Source organism: Podarcis vaucheri (assembly GCF_965113315.1).
Source record: "Podarcis vaucheri genome assembly, chromosome: 4".
In the NCBI taxonomy this organism is placed as follows: Eukaryota; Metazoa; Chordata; class Lepidosauria; order Squamata; family Lacertidae; genus Podarcis; species Podarcis vaucheri.
The window spans coordinates 51,263,418-51,277,658 of NC_138762.1; the positions used below are offsets into that span (position 1 = coordinate 51,263,418).

Here is a 14,241-nt window from a genome sequence, read left to right on the forward strand (position 1 = left end):
CCCTATAGACTCCCCATGTAATTAAAGTCCCATCCTAGTGCTCTTGCTATTCCATATGCCTTCATGAGATTGGCATTGTGTCTTCCTCTCCGTTTGATATAATTGCAAATCCACATGTTTCTTTCCATTCTGCCTGGTACCTAGGAAATAACAGGTCCAAGCTGGAAATCGAGAGCAATGCCTAGCACAAAAGTTATTATATTTTCTTGGATATATTATTATTTTAATCTTCCTCCCTTCAAGCCTTAACTGTCATCATATAAACATGATTTTTTTTGTTCTTAGAGAATACAGATGGCACGCTGACAAGTGTGTAGACGGATGAACACTCAATCTCCCCCCCACACGCATACACAATATGCTAGTAAATTCAGACTGCATTTTGAAAGCATAGATATATGTGTTGAGCTGCTACTGAAAATCTTTGAAAGTTAATTCATATCACTTTTACTTGAATTAAAGATAACTTGATTTAACTGTGGGAGAGCCTTGTCTGAGTAATAGGAGACATGTTTCTCATGCAGAGAACCCCAGGTTCAACCCCCTTTAGGGCTGGGAGAGACACCTGTCTGAAACCCCAAAGAGCTGCTGCCACTGACAGCCAGTGTAAGCAGTATTGATGTAGAAGGATCAATGAGTCTGACTCAGTATAAGGCATATTTCTATGTTCCAAAGTGGCACTGGAAGTCCAATAGCCTAACACATCCTTTGTTTCACTGTTTCATGTTGGAATTTGACGGCATATTTCATGAGATCTGACAATTTGATGTATGATTTTCAGATTTCCCTAGTCTAAAAAGAACTCCATATATACCAAATTCAATCTTAGTAGCTACAGTGGAGAGGTGCATTTCATACCCCTCTTTTAACGTAGTTCATAATCATGCTGTTCTCAGAAATTTCTAGCAATTCAGATGTGTAAATATAGCCAGAGTAGGCCCATGATTGACTTAGTAACCACTGATTTCAATGAGTCTACTTTAAGAATGACAGTTCCTGGGTCAAACCCAGTGTGCATCCCAAATGGCAGCTTTCTAGATAATATGAACAGAGAAGCAAGCACTTGGCTTACACAAAATTTTGAACACTTTCAGATGGTTTTTCGTGAGATTGATTACAAACTTCATGTTCCTGATTTTTAATTTTAGATACAGTGGTACCTCGAGTTACATATGCTTCAGGTTACATACGCTTCAGGTTACAGACTCCACTAACCCAGAAATAGTACCTCAGGTTAAGAACTTTGTTTCAGGATGAGAACAGAAATCATGCAATGGCGGTGCGGCAGGCAGTGGGAGGCCCCATTAGCTAACGTGGTGCTTCAGGTTAAGAACAGTTTCAGGTTAAAGAACAGACTTCCGGAACGAATTAAGTACGTAACCAGAGGTACCACTGTATAAACCAACACTGGCCCAAAGATATGGAGTCAATTCAGCTCTAGCTGCACCCAATCAATGGCCTCATAAGGGTATGAACATATTCATCCGCTTTAAATTGGTCAAACTGCTACATTGGGGTGCCCTAAGAAGCACAATGCAGGTGAACATTGGAAGCCAGGTGTGCATCATTATTGCAGTGTTGGAGACTGGAAAGATTCAGGTTCAATCCCAACTCAGCATGAAGGGGAGTGATTTGGAGCAATCATTAGCTCTTAATCTAGCACGGACTTTGCAGGGTTCTTGTGAAGATGCATTTGGGGAGAGAACTAGGTACGCTGCCTTGAGTGCACTGGAGAAATGACAGGGGTATAAATGCAGTAAGTAACAATCCAGATGCCAATCTGCACCTGCACTGGTTGCATAGCTCCTTCTCCATGCAGACTTGCTGGTTTGGAGAGAGAATCTTTGTTTCTGGTGTATCTACCCCACACTTAGCCATTCCTTGCCTTTTCAACCATGCATATTATTTCAGCGCCTTTTAAATCCTCATCACTCAAAGATGGTGTGGTTATCTCTCTCTGCCCTTTCACCTGCTCTCCCGTTATGTCCTATATTATTCCCCATGGAAATTTCACCTCAACTTTGGGCATTCCCGTTTTGGACGGCAATAGCCTCAAGCCATTCACCCCCACGTCGGTCTCAGGTGGCCTTTCCAGATGCCCGATTTGTTTTCTCTTTTCTCCTTACAGCCATTTTGTTTTCCTCCTCATTAAAAAAGCAAGAAAAAAAGAAAAGAAAACCACCTCCCCTCGCAGATACAGACGTGTCTTTACAGACAGCCACTCCCCGCGTTGTTCTGGAGCCTCACCCACCGCAGCCCACCCCGCTTGCAGCACCTAGCAGGCAGATTTTGTCACTGTAGAAACCTTTCTGACCACAGACTCCTCCAGCAGCAGCAGCAGCCGCCTTCCCTTCGCGACTCGTCTCCCTCCTTCCCCGCACCTCGGTGCAACCTGTCGCACTGCACAGGCATGTGAGCCCACGCAGCCCCTCCAAATCTGCATATCCGTCGCCTTTCAGCTCCTGCAAACTTTTCCCCCCCCTCTCTCTTTCCTGCTCTGCCTCGCCACATGCCTTTTGCCCTTTCGCGCTTCCCCGCAGCTCCGGGGGGCAGCTCCCTTTCCTCTTCTTCAGAGCCGTTTCCCCTTCGGCGGCATTCCGCCAGGGCAGGAAAGGCGCGGAATGTTGTAAGAAGCAGCGCCTGAGCGCCAGAAAGGCGCGGAAGAATCTCCCTCTCTCTCCCTTTCCTCGCTCTTTACCGCTCGTCGAGCTGGACCAGCTCCCGTTTGTGTGTGTGTGCGTTTTAAATCAAGCCGTGCATGTGTGCCGGCGGAGGGATACTTCCCATTCCTTCCTTCGTGTGTGTGTGTGTGTGTGTGTGTGTAACGGCTCCTCCTCTGCTGCTACCGCCGCCGCCTCCTTGATATAGCGCGGCGCCAAGAGGCGCTTGCAGTCACTCGGCGAACGGCGCTGGCGAGGAGGCTTCGGGGCTGGAGTTTGCTCTCGCGGCGCGCGGCGGGCGCGCGCCTTTGACTGAAGGGGTGAGGAGCCTTGAGCGCGAGGAGAGCGACGCAGTAGCAGCAGAGGCGGCGGCAAAGTAGGAGCGAGACTGCTGGCTTCGCCTCCGCTCGGCGCCTCTTAACTTGGGAACTGTCCACCAACGGGAGCTCCTGAAAATGAACCGCCTGACTCTTTACCTGCTCGGATTGTTCCTCAGTAGCGGGCAAGGTAGGAGAACGATTCCCCCTCGCTTCCCTTCCTTCCCTTCTTCCATGAGCCCCTCAATCTTCCTCCATCTCTTCGTGATGCTTATAATGCAATTAAAATAACGCGCGCCCCCACCCTCACACTCCTATCGCCAGTAGCAGCAGCAACCTGACACTTGAAATATCATTTTGCCTTTTGCATTGGTCACCTTCTTAAATCGAGGAAGATCTCCCCGTTGATATATACGTCTGTGATATACGATGGAAAACGAGCATGCTAACTGCAGTTTTCTTGGGGGCTAATCTTTCTCTGATCATTCGGAACAATGATTGTCCTTGTTTCTTCACAGCTGATTTTGATTTTTTTTTTCCTTCCCCTCCCCTCTCCTGGTACTGCAGTAAAAGGAATGGGATTGAATGTAAAGCCTTCCTTCACATACTAATTAAACTGGATTTACCCAATTTGAATGAATTTGAAAGGGGTTGGGAGTCCTTGCCAGTGAGGAAATCTGGAGGCCCCCCCCCCACAAGAGGAAAAAATTGTCTCCTTGTGGTTCTGTAAGGAGAGCTTTCCTGGATTAAATTTGCCAACAGCAGACACTGGGTGCTGTGTTGTGTATGGCACATCTGTGTAGGTATGCACGCAGCCGTTCTGATACAAGGTGGTGCATGGCATGTATACATCCTTAGAACTGAATGGCAGTTGCATTGCAATAAGAAGGCAAAGGCAGAAGCTGCACCTCGGCGCTTTTGGTTTTCGGATATATGTTTGTGTCTTTAAACGTACATTTTAGCAGTGCTTCGCTTGAAACAGAGGCTGGTCTGTGCCTCTTGTGTGCTTCTTACTCCTAGGTTACTTCAGGATTCCACTACTTTTGGACAGGCAGAAGGAACATTGCACTGTATGAATGGGACGCACTAACAGAACCCCTTTGTGCAAATTAATTGCAGCGTTTCAAACTGTTTAGACAAGTTTTTGGCATGACTTAAAGAGTCAGTTAAATTGCTGGAGGAGCTTGTTTTGCCCTCCCTGGGAAAGGATTTATAGGTATTATGGCAACTAGCTACATGGAAGTTCATATATATATTTGTGTGTGTGTATGCATGCTGGGGAAAAGCTGGACAGATGCATGCCATACACTTTATTTATAAAGCATATCTAAGAAGGGGGGGGGGTGGAATTTCACCAACTGGGATTACTTCTGGACTTGCATTTTCTAGGTTGCTCTTTTTACTGAATTATTCTGTCCAGCAGGGGGTGATAGAGTTCTACTGAAATGGCTAAGTTTGTTAATTTCACTCTATGTCAAAGCAAGGCTTTTACACAGGCAGAAAGAGAGTGAGTCTGTCTTCTATCATTCTTCAAGCACAGCTTGACATTTTGGATGTGACTTCTTCAATTCTCTGTTCTCATCTCCCCCCCCCTCAGCTGAGCACAGGCAGTGATATGCAAATTAGCTCCACAAGCCATTTTCCTGCCCTGCTTCCCTTCCATCAAACACGTTTAGAATTAAGCATCTTTGTTTTAAAGCAACATCAACAATGCAGGTTTATAAAATGCCTAAGAGCAAACTGTTGCACATTTTCAAACCAATGATAATTAGGGATGATACTGAGGACTGTATCTCACATAATTATTTTGTATCTCATGTCCTTAGGAATGTAAGTCACTGGATGCTATTATCTTAAGTGAAAATGCTGTTTTCTTTTCTTTTTTTGCTATCTCTGGGTAGACTTCAGATCAATTGCATTTGGTAATTTAGTACTGCCCTGAGGATATTCAGCAGAACAACAGTTAGAGCTAAGAGAAGAGGCAATGGAAGACAGTAGCCTAAGCATTCACATCTGCTTAGCGGGGTAGTTTGTGGAGCAAGGTGTTGCTAAGGTTCAAGAAATAGATGGGTGCAAATTTGCAAATTCATATTGTTCTTCAGCTGGGAAGATTCCATGTCCTAAAAATGACTTAACTGCAAACAACGTATTTATTGATCAATTTCACACTCTGCTATAACTCTGAAGAATACCACATCCAAGGCTAGACCTTATTGGTTCATCAGTAGAACTAGACCATATGCCTTCAAGATCAGTTCTTTGGGTCAGATTGCTTTTGATAAAATTTGCATTGAAGAGAGATTGTATTTTAATCATTTCTGAAGGTCTTTTCAGCATGCAGTGTGCTTTGTAGTTGGTCATCCATTCTGTGAAATAGTGGCTTGTCCAGAACCACTGGGTTTCATAGTCAATTACAAACCATGTTTCATGGTTTTTAGGTACAAATACAACATGTTATTTTCATCCACCACATCCCTTGTATGTTTGTATGTGTATGTGCATCTTTGTCAGAGTAATCTACCTCACTGAAACCCATATACGGATTGCTACAATTGTTGTGGATGGAACTAAATAAAAGGCTAAATAAAATTGCCTAAACAAATGGCAAGAATTAAGAAGAGAAACTTCGTTCATTAACAAGAAACACATACATCTTGTTGGGTGGGGACCTTGGAAAAAAATTGGGAGGACGCAATTTGGAACAATTCTGTTGGTTAAAATGTCAGAATTATTTGGGCATCCTATTAACTTCTTAGCTGTGTACTCATCTAGAATCTTAGAATGCATGTTATCTCTCAATAACTGAAAGAAGTGGGAGAGCATATGGGAGGCACAAATAAAATAGACAGTAATCACTGGGGTCATTTGTTTTAGATATACAAACCCCCAAGGTTCAGGTTTTATGTTGGTAATATAGTTGATGTGGATTTTATGAAGCATGGTTGAAGCTTGTTTCTTTGGAAAGCATTGTGTTGTTAGGTTGGTGAAGGAAGAATGCATTTCTTTTTAAGCAATCACAATATGTTTGAGCTGAAGCAACTGCTTGCTCAGAATAGCAGAAGTAAAAAACTGCCAAGCCTGAGTGCTAATCAATGTCATAATTAAATATGAAGGCCCAAATCAACATATTTAATTGTACTGATAATGCGATATGCACTCCAAAAACATGTTTTGAAGAGTATGTTGTCTTTTTAAAAAAGCAATATCTGAAAAGTGTCTAGATCAGTATTTCCCAACCTTGGGTCTCCAGCTGTTTTTGCACTACAACTCCCAACATCCCTAGCTAGCAAGACAAATGGTCGGATTATGATGGGAATTGTAGTCCAAAAACAGCTGGAGACCCAATGTTGGGAAACATTGGTCTTGATAATTTAAATCCTTGTAGGCCCACATTTAACTATAAGATGCAAAAAATGTTGGCTTGCAACATTTAAGTTGTCTCTATAAAATATGTGTAAAAGGTTGATTCACAGAAAATAGATTAAGCCCATTTTGTTACTATAAGGAATTCTGATTTATAGAGGATGATGGGATGCCAGGTTAAGATTTCATAGAGGTTAATATTAATGCTTATTTGGGATCTCAAAAATTGCTTAGCTTTATGATAGAATAGGACATTGTTTCTGTACAATGGTGAATTGAAACAAGTAAAGTACAGTACATTCTGATCTTTTTGTTATGCTCAATATGATCTGAGAAAGATTTTGCTGAAGGCCTGGATGTAAATGTACATATGAATAAATAATATGGCTCTTACCTGACACTCCCATCTCTCCTTCTGAAATGTCTGTAGGAAGTTCACTATCACTTCTTAAAAAGGGACTGGGCAAGTGTCAGCTTGTAATATTAAGGTAATATTAGACTACTGCAGAAAATCACTTTGATTTTCCCTCCTCTTTGATTGAACTACAAAAAAGTCTTGCCTGGAAAGAGCAGTGTTGCTAACATTAGCAGTTACCTAAAGCACCCCTGGCACTCAAACAAGGGTAGCTATTCCTGCTACTTTTGCCCTGATGAGCAACTTATTAGCAAAACACAGAGTTACATTCTGATGACATGTCAGGGCTTTTATTCTTCCTCACTACATTCTTCAAAATAAACAGCATAGCACAGGCGAGTGATCTCCTACAATCCTTCCTGAAAAGAGAATTGGGCTGATGCTGAAAGGTAATTATAGAGGATGTTAATGTGCCAAGAGTGCTCTGTTGGCTGAAAATAAGAACATCATGACCTTAAAACAAAAGAAAACCAAGAAAGTTTGTTTACTTTGTGAGAGAGAAGCTTTAAAATTGGTTGGATAAAGTTGCATTTTAAAAATTGAACCATTTTGCTGGCATTTTGCTCTCCCTCCCCCCAAAAAAGTCAGAAAGGACTTTTTTTACTAACTTAAACAATATCATACTGGATGTTGAATGGGATTCAATTGGCTTTAATCCATATACATCTACTTAAAAGGATTATTTGTAAGACTAAAAGAGATGGTAGTGTATTAATTCTGTTTGGGATTCTTCTGATGGTAATCTGTGTGGAGTTCATAGGCCTCTCTTAGTGAGTGGGTAAGGACACTGTGTATGAAAACAACTCTTGCAGCATTTTAAAGCCATATTTTCATATTTCATTTCATTTATTTATTACTTTTATTCATTACGTATCATGTTCTCTGAGTTGGTCTCAACACAAACCCTCAGTAATAAATAAAAACCAAAAAGAATCAGTAGTATACCTTGGTCAGTGTTCAGCTTTAGATAAATCTCACAGATGGTACACTTGATGCAGCACTCCATTTTCTTGTATATGTACTTGCATATAGAAAGCATTTGCGTGAGAATTGTTGTTGGCTACATTTACAGTATAGTGCACACTTGGCCAAATGCCTCTGCCTCTCTGATTGGTCAGAATTTCTTGTGTGAAATATTCTATTTAGTAGTATTTCCCTCTCTCTAAAGTAGGCCTGCTCTGGACCAGCTCAGTTGTTACATCTGAATCCTTAGACATGACAGATCTGGGAACAGGAATATTCTTACTACCATTTTGCAAACACACTCACTTCCATTAACACACTGCCTTGAACTATCAACCACTGCTGCCACAGCAAATTGCAAGGATTTAGATATTGCAGTGAAAAAGGGAGATTTGAAAGATCCAAATTTAGGCCTATCTACCTCTCGTGTTAGCCTGTCAGTATCAGCTATTTTAGATATAATAATGTGGCGATAACCAAATGCAATATGCTTTCGACATAAACTAGGTATTGAATTTGTAGGCTTTTAAATGGCAGTAGAATGTAGTTTGTCTACAGCTTTACAAGAAAATACACTCTGGCTGTTTTTTTTTTAAGATTTCAACTTTTCATGCTTTTCAGCAAATCAGATTCGGAGTCTAAATTTAGTGGTATTTGCTCAATAGCTCTAAATAACTGTTCTTCTCATTTTATCTATTTATCTCTTCCTTTCTGTGACACACACACAATGAAATCAATGGGAGTATTTGTCTGAACAGGATGACTTCAGCAAAAGTATATTTCTGGAAGTTTAATAATTGCTTTCTACCATCCTCTGATGTTTGGAAATAAATCTTACTTGGAATTCAGATGTTTGTGACAGAGTCTCTGGGCCTGAACATGAGGGCTGTAAATTCTGAATTATATGTGCAATGCATCATGTGCTCTAATAACCAGGTCCTTTACCTTAATGGGTGGGGGGAGTTTTGTTAGATCACATCACATACAAACCAATTCATTCCTTCCATTCTATAAATAAATTATAAAAAAAGAAAAGCACTTTAATATGACCTCAGCTAAGCAGTGTTAAGATTACCCACTCGATACCCACAGCTGTGCATCATTTTTGACATGTGTAACTTATTCAAATAATATATTTTCCTCTCAGAAAAGTGCCACGTAAGTGGTTACATCCAGACTTTGTTGTGCTTAGAGTGGACCCATTGAAATAGTAAGTCCTATTATTTTAACTGGTCTACTCTAAAGCATGACTTTGGATCAAAGCCAATATCTGGTTAATAATAATAATAATAATAATAATGCTGCAGCGGCAACTGATAAGGCCTTCAAAAGGTCCCAGAATTTAACAATGACATCTGCAGTTTTGTCAGCATCCTACAGTATGTTGGGGAGTGATATATGTGATGAACTGGAGGAAGCAGGTGGATTCTTCACTTCTTGTACATTGCATGTGTACTCCACTTTCAATTGTCAAGATGGCAGCCAGAGCTGTGATTTATCTAGGCTCTGCAGCTTGTTTTTATTTTATTTTTTGCCTTTTTAATGTAGTGTTTATGTTTTTAAATGCTGTCACCACCCCAATACTTTATTCTGTGATTCTAAGGTGTGCTCAAGCATTTTCATACTTTTTGTACTTCAAGGCTTCATGCATTTTAGGTTTTACTCTAATCTATCATGGTTGCTATATCAGCATGGGAGATGTCATCAGAGCTCTCTGCATCTGGAATACAACTGAACAAGTCTCCCATTACAAGTGGCAAGATTCTGAAAACTGCCTTCATTATTGTCACCATAGTTTTGTAAGTACATTGAACTCAGTTGCTCCTGGAGGGTTTTTTTTTTTTTTGTTAATTATCAGATGAGGAAAAACTCTTTACCCCAAACTTTGGTTATCCTGGCTGACAACTCAGGATCATATAACATATATGAACAACTATATGATGTTGAAATTCATACTACAAGGGCACTTGTAATAGAATGCCATTCCAATAAGCTATATAAAAATAATAATATTCCAAGAAAGTACCTCATATCTATCCATACTTGTTCACATGAGCTGAGGTGGTGCTTGACTAAATGTAGCATGAATTCCTTTGCAGTTGATGGAGGTGAATGAATGCTATGGGGTTCAACTTGGTGAGAATAGATACTTCTCACCTGGTTGCCACAAGAAAAGGGATATGGTACACTTTATAAGGAAATGTTGTCTGTATTCAGATCTGAGGAGCTCTAATGGTACACATTTTTTTATTGGCCATACAATTACTTTATGTCATGCAGAACTACCAAATTTGTTAAAGAGGCCATGAAGATGCAAAAACCATTGATAGGCTCTGGAGACTATGTGTGTTAATGCATTCCGTCCTGATTTTGCAAGGGAAAGTTTCTATTCAATTTATTATGACAATGAACTGTGTAGGCATGTGTTTTGTTGTTCCTTTATTGAACTTGGGCTATGTAGTGTAACTGCTTGGGATGTGATACTTATATGTTGTAACGTTTTTCCCAATTAGTCCCTTGCCAGGCACAACTACAAATTAAGTTTGTACAGTGCTTCCTTTGTTCTAAATAGTATATTGAGTCATTTGTCACAATCCTCATTATATCTTCTCCACTGTTGATCATGCAAGTGTTTGAAAAACTTTTACTCCTTTATTCAAGAGCATGGAATCAACTTCTGTGAAATACTAACAGTGTATTTAGTCTTGCTACATTCAGACTGTACCACGTAGTGTCCCTTTCTCTCAGTGTTCCTCCAGCTTTAATTCCATATACCTCTTCATTGCTGTTGTCTGAAGACAAATCTCTTTGAAGAGCTCTAAACAAAATGTTACACAATTCAATCAGAGTAATATGTATCTTATCTCAAGGGAAATCGCTTTAAACAAGTTTGCATAACTAGTAAAAACAAATATTTCTTATAAATAATTCTGCACATCTTAATGCAAACATTCTCCCATTCAATTAATGATTCTGTAGCAAGGAAAAGTAATCAATTTTGCAATGGGGAAAAATGCTTTGATTTTGAAAACTTGCACTGTTGGTTATTTTTACATTTGTAAAAACAAGACAGATGCACATACCTATAGCCTCTTGTTTTAAATACAAAAGATTTCTGAATTCCCATCCCCATGTGCTATGGGATATGGACCAGGTTACCAACATAAATGAATATATTGTTACAGATATGAGGTAACAGAGTTTAGGGGTGCAGTAGCACTCATAATTTCTAGAGTTAGTGAATGTTAGAAAATATTATATGGTAGAATTTAGATAATATTTGGAGTAATGAAGGGAAGATGCCAGGCCAATAAAAAATACAGGCTGAACCAGTTTTCCTGTTCAGGAGATCGCTGATAGTGACACTGTTTAGAAGAGAATGAAAACTAAGTACTGGAAGAACAATTGACCATGCAGATGCTGTCTTCCCCACCAGCTGTGTGTTAGTTAGCTGAAGACAATAGCAGAGTTGAGATGGGGAGGTTGCCTGGGTAATAAGGGTATGTAGTGTTCTTTTGAAATTTAGAGGTTAGGAAAGAAGGGAGGGGACTTAATGAGCTGCTGTGAAGGCCAGAACCATCTTGGCAGGATGGGACAGAGGCACTGCTGTGGGAAACAAGCCCTTCATGAGATGTGATGCTCTGAACTGTCTCCAAAGTAGACCCAGGTATAAACACAATATGTGTACAATAAGCCATGTTTATTAAGGATACTAGTTTCCTCTGCGTTGCCAACGGAAACACATCCCAGGTTAGCTCCTGGAACTCCTGGATTCATGCTACTGTTCTGCAGCGATTGGGGGTGGCGCGCAACCTCTGTAGCAATATAAACTTTTTAAAACAATCTTGCAAAACACACTTCAGGGCACTGATTGATCATTATCGGTAAAGGCAAATATGACTTGGGCTGTACGTGCGTATGTCAGAGCTCATCTTCGTTTCTCAATCCCACTGTACCCTACAACTTGTTCTTGTGGTTGTTTTTCTTGAACAGATGATGTACGTAGAGACATGCCATTCTGTAGCATAATTATGGACATAGTCCTAGGGAAATGGGATAGATCTGTTCACTTTTGTAATGACTATTGCCACTCACACAGCTTGATATTATGCTTCATACCTTTTTGTGGGTGCAAAACAGGAACCTGGAGGAAGTCCTTTGCATGCTGATTCAAGTTATGCTGAAATCTGTCCTCCAGTTTCTTAAAGGTTTTCAATTTTTCTCCCTCATTCTCGAGGTGCTTTCAGATCTGAAAGCTTGCTTTATTACTCTGAGATGGCCGTGGGTAATGTGTGTGCATTTTAATTTCCATTAAATATTTCTCTAGCCCTCTACAGATTCTCTGCTTGTGATTCCTGATCTGGATAAGGTCCATGGAAAGGAGCTTTAATTGAAGAATAGAAAGCCAGGAGATGTTACAAAGCACATGAGACTGGTTCAATTGTTGACATTATTTTTAAGGGTAAATCTTGCAGGGTTTTTTTTTTCTTTTTTAAATCCAACCACTTAAAAGTGAACAGCTGTTGTATGCACCAGAAGCACCCCAACCCCAACTTCCTATGCTTTTAGAAGAGTTCAGCTGAAGAGGTCATGGGGTTTTCAGGATGCTCACAAAAGCCCTTGGCCACTTGGAAAATAAGCACAGCAAAACTCTGCACCTCACCTGTGAGAACTTCTCCATTTTGATAATTTTATTATGCAGATTCTTTTCTCTTTAATTGATGGAGATTGACTGGGAGGGGGGAATTCAAGAGACATTTTAGCATGGCACTAATGCTGATACTAAGCTGTGTGCTGTGCAGGGCTCTGGTGCTGACATCAGGCCCTTGTTCTAACATGAAGAAACAAGTTGTGCCTTTGCAGCTACAGTAGGATCCTCATGCCTGTTCCTGAGTGCAGCTGCATAGAATCTGGGCTTTAATAATGAACAAGAGCATCATTCTTATGTTACCATTTGTGTACCAAATTTAAAATCAATGGCAAGCAGTAGCTGCTTCAAATATATGATGCTGTCTGCTAGGAAATCTCACTGGAGCTCTAGCATGGTCATATTACATTTAATTAATGGATATATTTTTTTGATAATAAGGTGCTTGGGAATTACGTTCATCAACCTAGAATCTTCCTGCTCATATCTGCACTATAGATTAAAATCTTTTTTATTGGGGAATGCTGTAGTGAAGCAGAGGGAAGTATGGACATCTAACAGAATTCTAGCACTTCACAAAATTTACATTGCCCGTACTTTGTCAGGGAAGCCATGTTAGTTAAAGTAGTATAAGACCAATAAAAACTAGATAAGTATTCTTTTTAAATAATCAGAGCAGGATTCAATAGCCTTTTTGCATACTGCAGAAGAATAATGGCAAGTAAGCACATGATCATAAACCTACACTTTTTTGACATGTGAAGTTCTCATTTTTCTAAGAAATCTTTAACAAAAAACATATTATCAGACCAGCTATGAATGTGTACCCATACACTTTCCATTACATTTGAAGTCTAGGGAGTTTTATTTTCTCTTTGGTTGATGTTATGTAGATACTGATAACAGTTTGACAACTATGATAATAATGAATGATTAAGATCTAAGGGAGTCAAGAGATTAAAATAAAACTCTTTGCAGCATAAATGGGATTGCCATCTAAAATGGGATTGAGTCTTTAATTTCACCCACTTCAGGCAATACCTAAATTTATTTCCATGCCAATTTGAATTCATTTCCTAGCTAAATACCACACACCCATGATCTCCCCACACCCGAATACCCTTCTTGGATGTTCCATCCTGCTTATCTCATTGTTGTTGCTGGAGAAAAGGAAGAGAGGGATGAATATTCACACTTTTTCTGGTAGACGAGTAGGCACTTGAGTATAGTCAAATTCTACACCAACTTTTAGAATGAGAGTATAAATTATCTTGATGGCATTATAATGAAGGAACACTGAAAAATTCAGACACCTTTTTTTTTTTTTACCACCACTCCTGTAGCAGCTGTATTGTGGTTGTGCAACTTCTGGCATTGTTTGGCCATGTTACTCTGTTGCTCTGGAATGTTAAGTTCAAGAAGCTAAACAATTTGAAGTACATATTGAGTGAAGGAAGGGTAACTTATTAGTTTGCTTGGGATGAAAACTTCACAGGGTACACTAGGAAGTGGTCCTGGTATTCACTGAAGCTTCAGGACAGGGAACCTGTTGCCAAAGGCAACAAACGGAGAAATATGAATTTGAAGAAAGAGTAGATAGAGAATGCAAGTAGGGGCAGTCATGGGTTGGCTTTGAATAAATTTTGCAGGAGAGAGGAGTGATCAGGAAGCTTGCTAAGAGGCCTGGGACTGCATCCTTGGATAAAGAAAAACATAAGGAACTGATCAGAAAAAGGTTCTCTGCCTCCCCCCCTCCTCAAGCCACCCATGTACCTTGGTAATAATTTTTGGACAGCCAGAGCATCTGCTGAACATTGTGGGATAAAATACAGGGACTCCTAAGGAAGGGAAGAATTGCCTTGATCCGAGAATAAT

General features: G+C 40.2%; 1 protein-coding gene across 3 annotated transcripts in view; it reads left to right on the plus strand.

The window, feature by feature from the left end:
- The first annotated feature begins 2,952 nt into the window (after positions 1-2,952).
- NCAM2 (neural cell adhesion molecule 2) overlaps positions 2,953-14,241 on the plus strand; it is a 204,613-nt gene continuing 193,324 nt past the window's right edge. For all 3 annotated transcript variants that reach the window (XR_014219210.1, XR_014219211.1, XM_082220742.1), the window contains exon 1: positions 2,953-3,167. Coding sequence is in view for 1 of the 3 variants with exons in the window: in XM_082220742.1 (XP_082076868.1) it covers positions 3,116-3,167 (52 nt within the window). In the remaining 2 variants the exon portion in view is untranslated. The remainder of the gene's footprint in view (positions 3,168-14,241) is intronic.